Below are 20,560 nucleotides of genomic sequence, written 5' to 3'. Positions count from 1 at the left end.
CGTGAACTTGATAAATTTATGTTAATGAACAATTTTTCTTTACTGTAGAATCATCTCCAACATCTCAAACTCTATATTTTTATCCTTTAATAATATTTTTAGTAATACTCTAGTGTTTTGATGACAGTACATTTTTTTTCAAATGAGGAATGAGAACCATTAGAACCAGTAAATAAACTATTATTTAGGAATATCTAAGAATGATGATAACTGTTAATACGATAGTAGAAATTTCGCTCTTCAATTTGAATTTCGTTGAAATCGCCGAGTTACGACACTTCAAAGTTTCCTGTTTAACAGATTTTAGTATGAATAAATGATTGACTCAGTGACCTACTAGAAAATTCCTGGAAATGCGTGCGCATGACGTAGTAAAGTAACAAAAATCGTAAACACAGTGTCTAGCGTACTATTTCCTGTTGTTGACAACAATCACCTTTACATAGTTTGTCTTGGATATTAATGAGTTCCTTTCGAACGATTTGTATGAAACTTTCTATACAGGGATTACTGGGGGCTGATTCAATAGCGTGGAATTCAATTAAAATGAAAGTGAAACAATTTCGTAGAGTCATTTTATCCAATATTTCGCGTCATAAAGTAAGATTAAGTGGTGGTGAAATGAATGACAAACAAAATTTCAAATGAATGACAAACAAAATTTCAAATGAATGTTCTTTCTGCAAAAATTCAAATTTTTTCGGCGCGTATCAATTGCCGAACTTCCCTTGTAAGTACAATATTTCTTTAAATTCCCAGCGTGGTGGAGATCTGTCAAGCCTTCGTCGAGGAGAGGAGCGGTAGTTCCGGGCTGAGCGTTTTAAGGACGTTCCGACTGCTGAGGATCCTGAAGCTGGTGCGTTTCCTTCCAAACCTTCGACGTCAGCTGTTCGTGATGCTGCGAACAATGGATAACGTTGCCGTATTCTTTTCCCTTTTAGTACTTTTCATCTTTATATTCAGGTAAGTCGTTTACCCGTTTACTTCGATGACGGAATTTTAGCGCGGTTGTTGTCGCATTGTCGGTTCTCGTAGTCGGAGGTGCACGTTCCAGGATCGCGTCGTGGATCCAGGCGTCGTGTAAACGCGGATAGACGCGCGTTTTCGCGTTCACGGGCCCGTATCGGATAAATCACCTCATCAGCCTAACGTTTGCATGATCGCCAAAGCGGATTGGAGTCGTTGGATTATCGATGGATATTGCGGAGAGACAATTTCGATGCAAACGTTAAGTGCCAACGAGACGTGGTCGTTCTTTGTTCGGTGTCGCAGCTGACACGTAGCCGTTGAATTAATTGATACTAGTCTGAATTAGTTGAGGGTGTAAGTCGTGTCCTTCGAGGATGGACGTTTCGTTGCAGCTAGATTATTCAGGGGTGAAATGGCTATAGAGATATTATAGATAAAGTAGGAGAGCCAGACCTACTATAGTTAAAAGTAGAATACAAAGGGTACTTTCCTGGAAAATAGTAGGAGTTTGTGAAATGAAGGAAGTTGTGATTAAAGGAAAAGTTGAAATTGAAGCAGAAATTAAACACCATCCGAAAAGTGCTCCTCCCAGTTTCCTGATTATTCAGTCGAAACAATCATAGCAACTTTTGCAGATGACCAGTGAACCGTGAACAGTCAATTAACCGTGTCATAATCACAGGTACCTTGCAACGACCTATTCTATAAGATGTCAAGTCGTTATCAATGTATCTTTTGACCCCTGAAGAACCCAACTGCAACGCTAACGATGATTTCATCCATGAAACACGAAAGTTACGATTAGTATCAACTATGAACGCCTAGGAAAGTCTCGAATTTCATAGTGTTTGAATTGGTGGTAATTGCGTTGGTCTCGTTGACATTTAAGTCTTGGAGCTTTTTGTCCGCTTCCAAGCTTCTCCAGGAGCTGGAGCTTGTATATTATGTATCACTTGCCCTTCGAACACGAAGTGCACTAGGTGACTATGTCTTCCGTTTACTCCTGTCTTTTCTTGTTTATGCGCTTTTTACTTTTCTCACGGCATATGGATCGTCGCGTAAATGCATTACATAGATGATCGAGTCTCGCAGCAGTTCTCGTACATACTACCAACTCTGTTTATGAGCGTTTATCAGCAGCGTTTTCTGACGTTGTAATGGTAATGGCGATGGGTGTTTGTTGGCACGTCTACGAGGGATGTCTTGTTGGCCCTTTCTCATGGCTTGAGGCATCGAACGTGTATTACTTTACCGTTTTATTAGACGACACCTGTTATACATACGAATATTGATATAAATATACATATATATACATACTTCTATATATATTATATATACGTGTATGAACATATACGAAGGGAGTCCCGTAGAAAGTTATGCAAAGCTGTTCGCTCAGGAAGTAGTGAAAGTATGGTCTTTATTTTTGTTGTAGTTAAATGGTACAGGGGGGAGGGAGTAATATATTCTTTTGGGGTAAGTATCACGGGGAAAGGGCTCCCTACTTATAAATGGAAGGTGTTATTAATTTTTAGTTATTTGAACGGTTCTTATAAGACTGATCAACATTTGAGTAAGAGTTACAATGAAAAATTGAAATCGGTTCTTCTAATAAAGATGAAGAGGTATTAGAAAAGAGCAAGTAAGAGCAGTTGCTCCTGTATGGAAAGAAAATACGACACCAATCATATGCGCCGCTTATGCATCGGTTACTCTACCCATGTCATCGAATGTTCGATAGAGTATCTTAATACAGCAAAGACTGGATAAGTGCAAGGAAATCGGGACCCAAGGATTGCAGTTATTAAAATAATATTATAATAGTATTATAATAGATTTAATAAATGTTTGGAAGTCCAAGACCATAATTTTCAATATTTAATAAATCCTTCAGAAATTATAATAAATAAATTGATACTACCTTCCATTTAAAAAAATTCAGAGAATCCCTCTTTTTCCATCTAATCTATAGATCTATTAGCCCTCTCGTGCCATTTAACTGTAGCGCAAATGAAAGTCGATAGCTTCGTTCGTTTTTGGGAAGACAGCCTGCGGTCACTTTACGGGGGACATCCTCTATATTCTCATGTGTGCATGGTGCTTTAACCTAGTGAACAAGTATGAGAGCTATATGTATATATATATCTCTACTATTACCTATTGATTTATTCGTGTATTCGTACGTCTTTCTCACTGTCGCTACGTTCCTTCTTTTCTTTCTGCTATGTACCTTAAGTGCCTACAAAGTGCGTGCGCCTCGGTGTGGTCATCGATATTAGACAGCTTGCGAATGAACGATATGTACCTTTTCCGGTTCTGATCTGATTATGCTGCGTACACAGCCTCTCGCTACTTCCGCGTTTCACGATACCGTTTTACTGATCGTACGACAGTTGATTGGCCGCCCGCTCGACACAATCGCCCTTACCCTCGTTTGCTGGTTTTTCTTTTTTTTTTGTTTTTTGTTTTTTCTAGCCATAATCGCAGCGATCAGGTCGGACCCATAAGTAATATCATCTTGGCAGCCATTTTAGAGTAGGATTTTCAAATACAAGTTTCCTAGTGTCAGAGTTAGGAGTTCTGGGGACAACAAAAGCTATTGGAAGGTTTCATTATCGTCAGAAAGTCTTTTTCATCGCGTGGGTAGGTTCTTTAGAGACCTATTCTTTACCTTTTGGACTCATTGTTCGGAATTCTTAAGTTCTCTAGATATTGGTACCCAATACCCAAGCGAGCAGAGAGGTAGTTCTTAGTTATCGTTCATTGGGTTTATTTCTAACTAATTTGACTAGTTTATTTCATCCATTCAGCACTTTTTTGTGACAAAATAATAAGAATTAGAATTTCTATTAGTTGATAGTGCTAGTTCCTCAAGTTGAAGTATCTGAGAATACTAGAAGCTTCTAGAAGATTAGGTTCTTGCTCTTGTCGGAAGGTATGTCTTTCTCGCTATGTGGTTAGATCCTTCAGACGCAGGACCACATTCTCTTTATTTTTTGGATCAGCTGCTAGAATTCCTAATTGTCATGTATTTTACATAATGTTCTTCGATATACGATATTTAGTTGACTGTAAATCGTCGACCATCGCCCACAATATGATATATTTCTCACATGTAGTAAACTTACCAGAAGACACTTATGTTACCATCTTCTTTAAGAACAAAATTATGTTCTTTATCTTTTGGATCACCTGCCATCGTTCCAAATTTCTACATTTCTTAGATAACGTTATCCAGTACCTAATAGCAACCTGCAAATTCATGTCTTACGTTAGGGACCAGTTCAACCCTTGACCCAGAAAGCGAAATGCCACCTATCCGTCTTCGAGATATCCTCAAAATGCGTTGATACCATCATTACAGCTGTTTCCAATCGATCACGCATCGATCGATGTGTAATGACCATTTTCCATCTCGTTAACGTCGCCATCCGGGAGAGTTTATAACTCGTTTACTGGCATTTTGTTAGCTTTGAGTTGAGGAGAGTTTCACTTCGTTTAATTTCGTTAGCAGACTTCCCGATAGAAACGACATCCTAATTAGAGTTCGTTGCTGAACTTATAACTGAGTAAATAACAATTATGCGAAATTACCTGTTATTTAGTATGTAATCTCAGAAGGCTGGATCTTGAGTTTGGATTTTTTTTTAGATCACACAAGGAATATTACTTATGGGAAGACCCGGAATTTGCGATAGCCTGACATTCATCGATATTTTAACAGGAGTTTAAACGCGGTTTCAGCTTTCGTTTTGAAAGTATTCGATTTTTCACATGGCATTTCTTCTTTCTTTTCTTTCTGTTGAAACAATGTTTTTTATTATAACATCGTTATCAAACATGTAAGCGATGTTCACGCGATAGGTGCTCCAATGTTAGCGACTAGAAATTTTGCAGAATTATAATCGATACAATGTACGTGTTTCTGTGCAACAAATTTTTCTTTTAAAGGATTATAGAATTTTAATTTTCTTATGAAATTGTCCAAACGGTGTACCACATCTTGACAAATCGAGAGATTACTTCAAGCCCTTAGCTTTCAGTTTAAATTTAGGATAATGGTAATTACCTCAGATAAATATTTCTAAATTCCATACCTGTATCAAGTTTTCCAAATTAAATTTTTAACCCTTTCGTTACGGGTGCCGACTATAATCGGCGTCCAGCGGAGCTTGCTACCGTAAGGAAAGGGTTAATTATTCGATAATACAAACGAACAGAAATCGAAGGAAGCGTTTATAGCACAAATGTCCACTTAGTATAAACCCAAGAGGTCGTGACTTTTTAAGTAATTAAATTTCGAGATCAGTTTGTTCGATTACGTTTCCATCTCGTGCGTTCCCCCCCGCCGCTCCCTTTCTTTCTCTACCTGTCTCTGTCTATCTTGCGTTCTCGTTCTCACTTTCCCTCATTGAAACACATATCTATCTATCTATATATACATATATATATTTACGGATAAGGAAGTACATTGCACGTTTCGTTGTGTTGTAGTATTCTCGGGATGAACCTGTTTGGTTGCAAATTCTGTGAAACGATGAAAGGCAGCTCTGACGTCGAGTGTGATAGAAAAAACTTTGACTCGTTACTCTGGGCTATTGTGACGGTGTTTCAGGTACCTACAAAGGATACTTTTTCACGTATCTCTCTCGAGGGCTTTTTTCCTCTATATAATAGTGTATATTATACATATTCGTATATACCATATATATATATATTAACGTTACACACGCATCTATATATGCTAAGTTACCAATATACAAAACGTATAGTATACATGTATACATATATAAATATTACGTTTTGTCAACGTTCAAAGCTAAACTCGTACGACCGCGGACCGTACATCTGCTTAATATGATATCGCGAGGCCTAAGGTAACGTATGTATGAGAGATACATGAACACCTATGGCATGTCGCCGTATCGAGGTAGGAGGAGGCCACGGATCATTCGAAACGCCGAATTTTCCTAATGTTTCTTCGCTTCTACTATTCGCAGTCCACTCGCAGCCGCAGCTTTAGCGAGAGCAAAATAATAAAAAAAGAAAAAAAAAAAAATGAAATGTGTTTGGAAAGCGTCCTGTCTCGTGTGCATAACCGCCATAGGCGCGCGTCGAGCTGGCCGTTGGCATGCTTCTGCTATCACTTTTTTTTTTTTTTCTATATTTTATGTCTGTTGTGCTTCGTCCTTTCTCTTGATCGCGTCGAAATCCCTCGATTCGCCGAGTTTTGTAGCTAATTTCAGTAGTTTGGGGATCATTCGGATTCTTTTTACAGCGTAGGGGCCCCTCGCGCGCCTGATTCCCCTTCCAAGTATCCTATACCCCCACTACATGCCGTTGTCATGGAAACCGCGCGACGCTGAAGAAGCAGCCACGACAGGCTAGCGTTTTTGATTCATAAGTTTTGGCTCGGAGACCACCGACCTAGAGGATTCCACCTTTGGTTTCGCTTGTTTCACTTGCAACTTGTGCTACCAGATGGTTGAGCAATAAATGTTCATCGTACATTTTGTTTTGTTGAAGATAGAATGAAATAATTGAATGATGGAACAGTTTTTGTTATTCAGAACCGACCACATTTGTATCCATATGAAATTGTCATGGTCGACCTGTCAGCATTGAAGCACAAATTTCAGAGTCTGCACAAGCTGTCAATTAATTATTCTTGCACTCCATTTTAACTTCTAGAGTGTAGAACAAGGATAACTAGTTTGTGCAGATGAAGCTCGTGTCTTCATGTAGTTTACGGTGGCCGTAATTTTTTTCTAGATAATTGTCCCGATAAAAATATTTTTATATACACAAGTCTGTAATATTATCCGCTATGTTTATTTATAGTTTTCAAGTTTTTTTTATGAAAACTATAATACACCTTAAAAGTGCACTCCCTTTTCAAATGGAATCATGTATTTTCTTACAAAAATTGATTTCTATTATCGCTTTGTGTAAAAGAGTATTACGTTTAGTGTGGAAATAAAAATTTGTTGATCACTAGTCTTTGTAGAGACTATGAAAAAATGAATAATAGTAAACCTAAATGAATAATAGTAAAACCAAAGTGTTTTCTAACTAACGTATCAGAATCCTGAACTTGATGATATAGTTCTCAAGAATAAAATATAAAATATTAACTTTCTCTTAAACTTTTTTTAATTATTGCTATACATTCAATAAGTACTGAACTCTTATTTTAACATCTCGTGTATCAACAACACTAATCGAATAAGGTTTTTCTCCTACGGTGCTCTTCTCAGCTTCGTGATTTTCAATTACCACGAAACAGCTATGAAAATTCAACTATACGTACAAATATTCATTAAACAATACGAAGCATAACAGATATGAATATGAGATTAGTAATCGTTCGGCCAATGTGCCGTTAGCCGTCGAAGTAAAGATCTTACATCACATTTTCCAAAAGTACAGTATCTCTCGCCTGTAAAAAAATCTATTTTACCAGTTATAACCAAAGTCGAGGTGCTGGATCGAATTTTCTTCTACGAGGATGTGGGAAAGTTCGCCAACTTGTTAGGGGAGGTCTTCTTGACTTGGAGTGAGACTTGGCAATGGCCAGATCCAATAACGTGTTTGTGTCTGGCTCGGTAATTGTGATTCAAGAACAGGCCAAAATGGATTAATTATTTATTGTGTGCTCTGGGGCAACGTCCCCTAGGAGCATTAAACAATAATACAGAGAATGCTATAGGGGTTGCAAGCAATGGCGCTACTAGGGGGATGTAGATGATCGCACGAAGCATCAACAAAGGGAATATCACCAAAACGTCTTTGAAATTTGTGTAGAGTGGTTCACCAAAAATCTTTTTTAATTAAAATCATATGTTTTTTGTTTTAATGTACAGGGGTGTTTCATCGTCATTGAAGGCCAGGAAAGAGATGTTCCTGTTTATCTTCTTGATACAGGAAGTCTAGTCTGATTATTAAGTTACTTCAGTTAAGTTACAATGTCAGTGTGTCATTTTGTTTCTGAAGAAGCTAGCTGGAGTGCTAGCAAAACGTCAGAGTGTTTTATCTAGAGGGCACCTTACACCTGGAAATTATAGTTAATATCAACTAATTGCCAAGTTCCTGAAGATATAGATTACAGCAATGTGTTCGAGAAAATGTCAGAACTCCAAGCCTACGAATCTCTCACGAAGAAGCAGATGAGCGCTCTTCACAGCCCTGATCTTGTTGTGTAAAAGATTCGCGTGGGATTTGTAACTTCCATGCAAGACATGCTTCTTCGTTTCCTGGTCAGGTAGATCCCATCATGATAGGAAGGCTACCTTCGACATAAATTGACCCAGGTGTATTCCGCCCACGTACCTGCAGGAGGGTTAAGTGACAACCATAAATAACGTGTCTTATTGGCCAATAAATCTCGGTGTCTCGCAAGCACTCCGACTTCTTTTTGAAACACAAATACTAAGCCAGGTACAAAGCGTTTTGTCAGTGTATCTGATCATTGCTGAAGCTATGGTATTTTTTTTTTTTTTTTTTTTTTTTTGTTATAAATAAACCGCATTTTTCGCGCATTCGCGACTTAGAACAGGAACATTCAATGTTATGAGTGTCGAAACCAGCATAACCATAATGAATAAGTAGGTCAAGCAAGGTCAGTTCCATGTAAATATTTAGTATCATGTGGAAAATTTCACATAAAAATATTAAGGTAATATCTTCTAATCAGGATATAGTATGACAAGGCAACAAATTGTTGGAAGACCAATGTGACTCGGTTCACGTAACTTATCCAACTCTAACCTGTTGATTGATTAGATCTGGTTAGGGCATATCATTTGAACCTCGATATCCTATTCAATCGTTATTTATATTTCGATCATTATTCGTAACCGGTGTTCTGTTTGGACAGTTATTTCAACATCCTCACCTCTTTCAGGTTGTTTATTTTGGATAGTTTTCTGAACTAGCCAGACAGAAGGTACTCGTTTGTCATAGGATACCCATTTTCAATCGATCCGGAAACTTTGATGATGCTTTACGTCGCGCATGCGCGAAAAGGCGGACTTCCTGGCATCACTACATGAAGTACGTCAAATCATGCTGACAAATTACGATTTTGAACGACGCAGATGTGTCGAATTCATGTTTTCAATCGTATCAAGGAGTGATTTTAACATATCAGAATATCTAAATGGTAGAACCTCGATTATTGCAAGAAAATGCGACTGAGCACTTTATGAGCACTAAATCATTTCCTGCAATGACCGAGGTACCCTCGTCTAAGATATTAATTTTGTTCAACAAAGTTGTCTTTTTATTATCTGTTATGTTGTAAGAGAGATAAAATAAAAATAGAAGTCATAGAATTACAAAAAATTATCAACTTTATATTGTTGAAAACTCTACGACAATTGCCACTAAAAATAAAAAGCTTACAGGTGTACAAGTCGCTGGCAATATTAAATTCATCCATCCTTGTTTCATTATTTAACTTTATCGTAGATGTTAAAGTTTCCTGCGCATCTACCTTGCGCATTGCAGGCGCTTGAATGAGATTATCCTTCTCGCTTGGTAAAGAAACGCTACTTTCCCCGGATACATGATCACCAACGCACACGATTCGGTTTCTTAGAAGCGGGAGTTACTGTACTTGTTCAAATGAACACAACTGATACGTAAATTTTCGCTGGACGAAACTGTGATATAAGTTCTTTGATGAAACGTTATGTCTTAAGAATAAGCGTTACTGCATCGAAGCTTCGTATTTTTCGCTAATTAGTCCTGTTCACTGTATTGTTGTTGTTATCGTTGCGTGGTCGTCGCAATTGCACCATTGATTAAGCTTGCTGTTACGTTTTTCCACTTCTCCTCCAAGGAACCAACGAAACTTTGAATCTGTGTAGAACATTGATGTTGTTTAAGAGTTTTCGATAATGGAGTTGTCGCATCAATGTAGCAGATGGATACACTGACCTTTTTTCGTAATCGATGCTTTTGCAGTCTTGATCGCTTACTTCGATTGGTCTTTACGCTCGTCTCGTGCATGATAATTGTCGTTCATATTCTACATATATCTATATATATAGAATATATATATATACGCTTTGCATGCTGATATGCGCCCTTAGGTGTTCGTTGTTGCTTCTCATTTCGATACGCACACATATTCTTACAGTATTTACATTTTATCATACTATTTATTACATTAACTATCGTTACACTGTAAAAAACGGCACCAAAATTACGAGGAAATTTTATTATAGCAATTTTTTACCGGCAATCGCGACAGGGATCTCTAACTTTCACGCGAACGAGGAGCAACGTTACAGCGCGAAAAATCCATTCTTTTATATACCTACTTTATGAAAACTGGATGCAAAATACGGGGATAGATAAATTCTAGAGTATCAGCCGTCGACGTTCAGCCATTTTTATGTAAAAAATCTTCGAAGAACTTTCAAAGTGGCCGAAATTCCTTTTTGAGATTGAATTTGTCGAGAAAAGAAACCAGAAAGTTACTAGTTGTTTCTTACTCTAGATGCTAATTAATAGTTGACCAGATTTAGGTTTTGAAATTGATGTTTTACTTTGGTTTTTCTTTTTAATTCGATAGAGTAATGTATTTTCTGGATAGAAGTATAAAGGTACATTTATTAAATTACAATTGTTAATATAAAACACAAAGATCGTGTGTTTCAGACTCGAATGAAACCTTTTGACCGCTAGATTTTATATAGCGATATTTTTGACGATGGACAGTGTCATCGAAAATTAATTTATATATTAAAATTTAGATTATATTTTGATTTTATATGTACTTTATTCCTGGTCAATAAGTTCGGTTGAAACTAATTAAATATTATTAAAATCAGTATAAACGCAACATTATCGGTCTGTTCTAAACAATAAAATAACAGTTAGAGCTCCCTGCGCCGCGTTACTGGAAAGAATAACGTACATACACGATCTACAAAGAAACAGGCAAACCAGTTAACGACTCTTCCGCGGTACGCCATGTATTTTTAACAGTGTAGCACATATACATATATATATATATATAACTCCGTGTCATTTTTCAGTACATATTCGGCGCCATTGATGTTGAAATTTCTACACGTTCGTTTACCTACTCTAATTCTAAACGGTATCACTTCGTGTCTCTCTTCCATCTGTTTCTCTGTCACTTTTTTTACTCGTCTTATCACTCTTGCGTTCCGTTCGCGTTACGGACACGTTCGACAAGAGAAATTGATCGTCGCGCGGATAGGCACGAACGCGCGGAAGTCTGTCGCGCGTTGCTAAACCGTCGCGTGACACGTCCGTTGTTGAACCGAAGGAAGGATTGTTTCTAAACGCAACAACCGTCTCCCACACGTAATTGCGTACGATTTACGTGCTAGCAGAATATATATATACCTTATGCGTTTAGCCGCTGTAGATAGACACCTCTATATTCACCCGATATACCCTCTACCCTAGCCACTCGTGAATCCAGGTAGACAAATTTTATTAGAGGCATATATAAGAATTTCGTTAACAACAATATTACAGATACTGCTAATACCGACAGCTAGTGAGTACTTGTGCAACCAATCGCTGACAGTTCAAGACTTTTTAACCTTATACTTAGAAATTATATTTACGCTTCGCCGTTTTTTCGTTTTCTTTTTTAACAAATACCATGACCACTGTGACATTCTGCAAAGGCACACTTTGCAAAGGTACACTTTGCTTGGTTTGTGATTCGTTGGATGGAAATTGGGTGAATTCGATGATGAAGATGTACATGTGTAATCCAATTTTGGTAACATGGGACCTGTATCGTTGAAAATTAATAAAATTACGGGGAAAGAAGTTGAATGGTACAATAATCCATACGAGGCCTTTCAATTTTAACTGATATTTTCTAGTTTGCTAAAAGTATTTTAAATGTATGACTTTCAATGTAGCTTTCAAATGGTAAATTAATTCGAATCTGAAAAAAACTACTGAATGGTAAAAAAAATGTCGATAAATTTGGGCGTCCCAACGTGAAGTCCAACCCTGAGTTTTATAAGATTTTTATAATTCGTGTTATAACAAATTAAAGTACTTTCAATTAGAAATGTCGTTAAGAAAAAATAGGAAGAACTGGTTTATTATACATATGTAGGGCACGCTACGTCACTGTTGTAATAATTTTATCTTCTCAAGAAAGAAACGAAGTCATTAGGATATGTATATGCATATCTTCTTATACCATTCAATTTCTTCTTTAATGTTCAATGAAACAGAGATCCACAGACCATACAAATTGCATGACACTGATTCTGTACATAAAAAATACTCCAAATAATCGTGAACAGTACTTTTTGTTAATATAACAAAATATAACTTCATTTATACACTCTGTGGCAATAAAGTAGGACACTTGAAAGTCTTTAGTGTTTCTATTTTACAATTACGCAGGAACAAATATAACATTAAATTATTTCATTAATTTTTAGCTATCATTGAATCTTCAAATTTGTTTTTCCAGAAGATAAGTAGACGCGAAAGTACAGGCTACAGTTAAAACATTAGAGCAGAGGTAGCAAGTCAACTGTTTTTATGTAAACGACGAGTAAACGAACTAATAACTGTGCGTATAAATGGTTGGTATACTTGTCCCTGCATTGAGACGTCATTAGTTTTATACAAAAATATTATTAATAGTCCATTTCGCGAGTAATATTCTGCGCAGAAAATGGTAAACAAAGTCTCTGAATTACATAAACTTAAAGAAAGTAGCGGATACTTTCAATTGTTCCGCCATACTGTCGCGGAGTGTGTTCGCCAGAAATATGGTTACACGAGTAACAGTACCGGTGAAATTGTCAACCCTCGGTTACAAGCATTGACACCGTATTCAGATTTGTTGACAAAAATTCGATGGCAACTACCCTTTTGAAATTTTAACGCTCACGCAGTACAGTTTCTCACAGTTACACACAGCTTATGTAACATTCGCTTGACAGCAACATACGAGTATCTTATACACGCCTATTTGTTTCTTGTCTAAATACGAGACACATGTATTTGTATAAGTGGACGAACACGCCGATCTTGCAGAATGTGACTGTACAAGCTTCAAGTGACAGTTGTTTTCGCTGTCCATCCGACATACCTGCTTAAGCGCCGCTCGCGAAGTGTCTTCGGTCCGTTACGAAGGCCTGTCTTTATTTTCCAAGCCAATTGGTATCAGTTCGATTCAATCTTCGAGTTTTAAGTCAGAAGATCGCTCTGAATGTTTCTGACTGTTTTCGGGTCTATTCGCAGGTTGATCTTCCAATAACGTTTTTAACTATGTATGTTAACTCTTTGCCGATCGGTAGCGGTTCAACATCCTATGCTCTTCTCACCGGACACTCGGTCGCAGATGTTCCTTGGCACCAGGAATAGTATAAAAATATGGAAGTTTATAGAGCGAAGCAATTAGTATCTCGATTCAAAGTAACGAATACTTGCTAGTTACCGTAGCAACCGATTAAACAATTACCGGTCGCTAAAGCGTCAACATTCCTCGGTGTTATCTAATTCTACTAATCGACGATTTATACTGAAACAATTAGAGTGTCTTACTGATACCTCGAAAAGCTAATCAACTTTTTACATAGAAAATTAAATCTTAGCCCTCGAAACAAGAATGTCCACCGTTCTTTTACGAGAATAACAATTTCAATATCTGCATCTGTCCAAAACGTTGACGGTTTTTGGCGAGGTGAATAATATCGAAATACAGTTCCACCTCTGAATTACGACTTGAAATATTCACACCCTATCCGAAAATTGAGAGTACAGTTTTAATGGACCGCGTAACCCAAGGCCTTTTGTAGCTGCATTTGAAAATGGATCACTTTCGTCAAGGAACAAATTGCGTAATAGAAAAGTCGACGCTACTCTCTTTGGGTGACCGGAAGTTCGACTGTCTCCGAGATCAATATTCCCGTACTCCATTTGTCAAATCCTACCCTGGCTTTATGTCACAACGTGACAAGCTTGTTGCGACGCGAATCCCCTGAAACTGGAAAATTTCATTTCGAATGACAAGTGGGACAAGGACTAACGTGGAAGACTAATCGAATCGATTGAAATTGGAGACGCCGAAGCGTCTGGTCCCCGCGGTGATTCGAATCGGTTGTTTTCGCGTTGATTTCCACGTTCCAAGGATGGAGGAATGAATCGAGCTGAAACGATTCGGCGTCTATGTTTGTTTGTACAACGATGTTGATAATGAAAGATCGAAGATGCTTCGCGACGAGTGGTGCCGGTATCCCGGTATCCCTTTACCCTTACCGCCGATCTGAATCGCGGTGATACTTTAGGCCAGCGGATTGTCTCGGTTGCAGCATCCTAGGGATGTACCTGTTCGGGGGTAAGTTTTGCATGTGGGCGGACCGGAGTCGGCCCTGCACCTGTGCCGAGGTGGTCTCGCGGCACCCAATGTGTCGCTGTGATCGCAAACATTTCAACGACATCGTCTGGGCACTTGTCACGGTTTTTCAGGTACCACTGTTCCTCCCTCTTACACCGAACACACTGCACTAAGTATTTTTAAGCACATGGTGATAACCCCTTCTCCCTCTCCACCTGTTACCGTGCCTATATCTATATCCGTGGCTACATCTATATTTACATCTGTAGTTACATCTCTATCCATGTCTACTATATATCTATATCTATGTCTATATCTATGTCTATATTGTCTATATCTATGTCTATATTGTCTATATCTATGTCTATATCTATCTCTATATCTATCTTTATATCTATATTGACATCTATAACTATATTTATATCTGTATCTATACTTATGTCTATGGCTACGTCTGTGTCTGTGTCTGTGTCTATAACTATATCTATATCTATATCTATATCTATACCTATGTCTACGTGTATGTGTATCTATGTCTGTTTCTATGCTATGTCTATGCTATGCTATGTCTATATCTATGTCTATGTCTATGTCTATGTTTATGTCTATGTCTGTCTCTATATCTATGTCTATCTCTATGTCTATATCTATATCTGTACCTATGTACGTATGTCTGTCTTTATATCTATGCCAATCTCTGTCTCTACAACCCTACGATACGTTTACTCCAATACCTACACCTAAATCCGTATTCGTATCTGCATCTGCAATTGTATCTGTATTTATATCTATGTCTCTTTTTACATCTATGTCTCTATCATCGTAACTGGCAAAAAAACATGTGTACACGTTTGTCTGGGACGATATTAAAGAAAAATCAAACATACCGCTGCAAAGTGCTTTACTCGATGTACAAGATGACTCGTTTTAAGTTACAAAACATTATTTTATTTAGGGAAAAGTAATAACGAATCCAACTATTTGCTTTCTTGGATATTCAGTCAAATTCGTTATACTATTTAAAGAAGACCAGTCTTGTATGTCTTTTTATACAGACTTTTATAAGAATTAATCAACTATATAATTTTTTCAATGCTTTCAATGGGGGACTCAATTGAAGATTAGAATGAGTTATCCAATACATAATAATACTGTAGTGGCATATTTTAAATTATGACAAAACTTCTAGCCAAGGGAAAATGAAAGCTCGATTACTAAATACTAGAGATTTCAATCATTTCCAGAACACTTTCATAAGTCAACCATTCTTTTAACCAGGAAAAATGCTTACTTTATTTTATTTAATATCTTGAACCTAATCTCAAACATTTCTGTCACGTTGGAAGCACTTTACAGCGATCGTCGGATAACTGGCGCAATTATATTCCGGATAACTGAAACGAAATTATTCTTGTTATCAATCAAAATAGGATTTTTTATGCAAGTGTTTGGTTTCGGAATTAGGGTGTGTCAACGTATCGTATGAAAGAAGATATCATAACAGAACTTAACAATTTAAAGCGGTAAAAGTATTTGATAGAGTTCCTAACGCTGAATAATTATTGTAATAAGTTCAGTAATAAATACCTTGTTAATCTTATATTTAATAGGTCAAATAATTTAGTTCGAAACAAGTATTAGTTTATGTACAAGCATATCGCAATCATGAAATAGATTATAATTATAAATTTTCCACGACAGAATTTATTCAATGTATAAAATCAATTTGCCATTTATGAAAAATTGAAACTTACATACAAAAAAAAAGATTACATGATTATTATCTCTAATGCGAAACGTTGAAAGAGTGTAAATCGGAAAGCAAACATTTGCACATCCATGTTTGTATAGTGCCCGACTATGTGCGAAAAATCGGGATCAGAGTTTCAAATATATTCGGGAATGGATTGCGAATTCATTCCAGGAATCGATTTTTTTTTTAGCCGAGATTAAGCCACACGTCAACAGTCTGACGAGAAGAGTAAATAAGCGCTCGGTCACCGAACTTCAAAGCGATGCCGCGCACATGTCGATGTGTCAGTCGCTAATTGAACAAAAGAATTGTATATTTTTCATTCTACTTTCATAAGAATACTATTAGCGGGATGGTGAAGTTTTCTTGGGGAAGATAATGTAAAACATTTTCAATAATTATTGTATTTTAAGAACATGTAACTAAAATCAGATCTAACAAACGTATCTGAATTTGTTATTTCGATCGAAAATCCCTCTTTATTCGTGAATAATACTGTCACGAAAACATAATACAATAAAAATTTATAATCACGATATAATGTATCTTCGAGCATTTTGATTAAAGACGTTCCAACCACTTATATTATTATACAAATTGCTAGGGGAGACATCTTGTTATACTTAATTTGTACTAAACAAGTATTAGACGCAAATTCGGGATTTGAATTAGCGACTACGACATCAATTCCTTCTGCTGCACCGCTTTGAAGTTCGACCAGACGAATTCTCGCACCGAAAAGTTAGAAAATAATGGAGGGGATGACCCTTCCTCATTGATGCGAGTGAAATTCTTCGCAAATAGTCAGACACTGTCGTCCAATGAATAAAATACGCTTCGGAAACCTTTATTAAAAGGTCTACTTAACTTTGAATGTTAAAAACATAATGTCACGTACAAGTACACGTTACATTGTCTACAATTCTACCGCTTCTTCGTTCTCTCATGTTCCTAATCATTTTTTTTAAATATTACATGTTCAGCGGACACAGACTCTTCCCTTGCTTTCCTCGTTTTCTCTACTTTCCATCTACTTCCGCTCTAAATATCGCTTAATGGAGAATCGTTACAGATTATCAACGTGCTGACGAGTTTCTCTCTTTTTCTTTGTTTTCTTACACTGACTTTGATAACCCGCAACGAAACAGCGGCGTAAGGTAACGGATACGTTTTTCGCGTGTTTAACACGATTCGACGTCGACCGACGACGTCGATCGATTACAACGGTGTTGTTGCACCCGTCTTGGTCGAGTAACCGCATAATTGTTACGTTTGTTGCTGTGTATGAAAACGTTGTGGCGATAGAGCCGTAACAAAAGCGCCCAGGGTCGAGTGACCGTTCCCGAGCTTTTTCCTTTTATTGTAGATACACTGAACACAGAGAGAAATTCGTGGTGAAATTGGTGCAAGTGTAATATTTAAACAATATACGAGGCGATACCGATCGGTATTGTCTGTAACTTGTTCGTAAAGCTTCCAGACGGTAGCATTAGTTGATAAACGGTTACAACTAGTTTCCAAATAGATGACAAACGAAATTATTGATACGGATAACAGCGATAAGCTTGACATCGCTTATTCGAAGTTGATCGTTAATTAGAAGCCCTGCCTATCGTTCGTCTCGTGAATCGCAACGAAGCTTGCTTGTTTAATCTACAGCGGGGATTTCTCGTTTTCCTTTTCACGTAGATCTTGACGCAAGAGGATTGGAACGTTGTCCTCTTCAACGGGATGCAGAAGACCTCGCATTGGGCGGCTCTTTACTTCGTCGCGCTGATGACCTTTGGGAATTATGTCCTCTTCAATCTGCTGGTCGCTATTCTTGTCGAAGGATTCTCTTCGGAGGTACGTCGATTATAAGCAAATTAAATTGGCCGTTACAGGTCGATTCACAGGGTATGAATCACGTCGAAAAGGACTTTTGTGCAGCGAGAGGCTCGCCACAAACAATGGCGAACTCGTCAGGGTTTGAAGATAATTAGTGTAAGGGATTTTTATATTTTCTGAAATATTTGGTGTAAGACAAATGATACTATTATAAAAATACAAGGGTGTCTCAAAAATGTTGGAGGTCCTTGAAAGGGGTAGTTCAAGGGGTGATTTGAAACAACTTTTTCCTTAACGAAAATTTAAGAATATGTTATTAATCTAGAGTAATAGTGTTGGATAAAATGTTATACACGACTATGGCCACTGATTGATTTGACAATTATGAGTTAATGAGATATATTATTACCTGTTATTAAAATTATTATTATATATTTTAATGATAACAATATATTATACATACATATACATCCTATATTATATTATAAATATATTGTTACAATAATTATTAAGATATAATGTTGAGTGAAAACTGAGTGTGTAAACACAGAATGAATATAATATATTTATTGTAAAGAAAAAGAATACAAAAGGAATAATCAATATGGAAAATGAAAGAAGCTAGTATGGCACAACTAGTTTGTACAAAAGGTATAACCGAACTGAAACAAACACGCTGCAACAGTTCCAGTCAGTCAAACATAATTACGTTGGAACACACTTCTCAATATAACATATATTGTACAATAATTATTATTGAAATTAACTTACACTAAAGTTAACTATCTGCAATAATAGTTCTGATTAATCCTGATTAAACATTAACGTTTCTTTTCAGAGGAACGAGAGAAGAGAACGCGAACAAAGAGATATGGCCAAGCTTGCAGCAAAGGAAGCAGGAATGGGAAGCGACGAAGGGTCCTCCAGGATATCAAGGTCACATTCTATTACGGATAGTGATACTTACACTCAGGTATGGGAGTGCAATTTGCATTTAAACGGCGCTGAAGTTGTCATTTATTTTGACCAATTCATTTGATTTATTTGCCATTTGATTTCAGTTTTCTAAGTACAAGCATGTTCTTTTCGTAGTATTGAATACCTGAACAGACGAAAATGGTGACACGGTTTATTAATAAACGCAGTGGATGTTGAATAAATTGTTCTGGAATACAAAAATAGATAATACGATAACAGAATATATCCTTTCATTAAAAGCACACTTTCGAACCAATAAAATGCTATATAAATGAAATCACCCTTGGAATCGTGTAACACTTGCCTAAAATAATTTTTCGCGGATAATTTATTACAAATATAATTTATTCAATGTCATTCAAATCGAGCATGTCAACTATCTCACTCCGTATGTACTCGCAACTGTGATACATTTCTTTTAATGGACTTCTCTTTCATGACAAATTTCTCCCTATTCCCATGCAGTTGGATATCATTTTTGGGGTTAGTTGAAATCTTTATAAGCCTCTCTATCTATCAAAGCTAATTCACCTAAAACGAATTGACTACAAGGAAAGATAATTCCCAAAACGTAGGATCGAAAGAACTCGTGGCAGAGCGCCGAAGAGCTGCGCAAATATAAAGACAACAACAGCAGAGAAAAGCAAAACACCGTTTGGAAGAAACAGATGGACGAGCCAAAGTGTAATATACAGAAAGAGAATAAAATGATGGGAAGCGCAGGGCAACCGCCCATAATCACCCACACAGCAGCCACACCTCAAGATTCGCCTAATACCACTCTCGACGTTGGCTATCGAGATTTGAACTGTCACGCTGTTTATCCAACAGCAGCACTGTCGATCGAATCGATCGATCGTTCAGGTGTACGTATGTCAATCGTGCACTGGAGGCAATCCCATCAATAAATAATTATTATATTTCTCGAATTATTTTAGAGAATAAATTACTATATTTCCCGAATTATATTTTATTTCCCTGGTCCTTCATGGAAATATTACTTTGCAGAGCCAATGCAGTATACCTTCTGGGTTGCTGAAATTACCGGATGTCACAAACAAAATACCAACTAAGAACCTTATCGCTGGACAATTTCCCAGGCGGATCAGTCTTGTCACCGCTGCTGTTAATTCTGCGAGAAGGGAGTCATCCAGCTCTAGGTACATTTTAATTCACCTTCTAAAGATTCAATGTAATTTATATTTACTGGGGCAATGAATAGTTTAAATTTTCTCTTTTACATTTTCATTCGCAGAAAGCATGCACTGCCATATTTGATTTCAACAGTAAACAGGGCTCATCTTCATACTACTAGAAAAGTTCGTCAATTTTCTTGAGGGACATTTTGCGTAGATATTAAAATTAACATCCTCTTTAACGTAATTTCATTAATGAATTGAACATTTCTTTTGGTTAATCTAAAATCTTAAACACTAATCAAGAAAATAATGTACATCATTTCCTAACATTTTTTGCCAGCGTCAAGGCAATTGTTCGATTCCCTTCTTAAAAAAGTCCTTCGATTTTTCATTGAGAAACTTTTCCAAGTCTAATAATTCTATATTCGTTTTCCTTTATGGTATTTTGTATCTTCTTTAAAAAACCAAAGGATTAACATTAAAATTGCATGTTTTGTATATACATATGATTCTGAAGAGAATCATGAATGATATAAT

The 20,560-nt window shown here is 36.9% G+C and overlaps 1 protein-coding gene across 2 annotated transcripts in view; it reads left to right on the top strand.

Annotated features, from left to right (window-relative positions):
• LOC128885613 (voltage-dependent T-type calcium channel subunit alpha-1G) overlaps window positions 1-20,560 on the top strand; it is a 98,022-nt gene that overhangs the window by 63,401 nt on the left and 14,061 nt on the right. For both annotated transcript variants that reach the window (XM_054139715.1, XM_054139714.1), the window contains 7 exons: window positions 760-963; window positions 5,461-5,581; window positions 17,769-17,924; window positions 18,745-18,879; window positions 19,350-19,367; window positions 19,460-19,750; window positions 19,893-20,044. In XM_054139715.1, coding sequence (XP_053995690.1) covers window positions 760-963; window positions 5,461-5,581; window positions 17,769-17,924; window positions 18,745-18,879; window positions 19,350-19,367; window positions 19,460-19,750; window positions 19,893-20,044 — 1,077 coding nt within the window. The remainder of the gene's footprint in view (window positions 1-759; window positions 964-5,460; window positions 5,582-17,768; window positions 17,925-18,744; window positions 18,880-19,349; window positions 19,368-19,459; window positions 19,751-19,892; window positions 20,045-20,560) is intronic.

The sequence above is a fragment of the Hylaeus anthracinus genome, unplaced genomic scaffold (genome assembly GCF_026225885.1).
Source record: "Hylaeus anthracinus isolate JK02 unplaced genomic scaffold, UHH_iyHylAnth1.0_haploid 11981, whole genome shotgun sequence".
NCBI lineage: Eukaryota > Metazoa > Arthropoda > Insecta > Hymenoptera > Colletidae > Hylaeus > Hylaeus anthracinus.
Note: the sequence above shows the minus strand (reverse complement) of the source record. Positions and strands in the feature narration are given on the sequence as shown.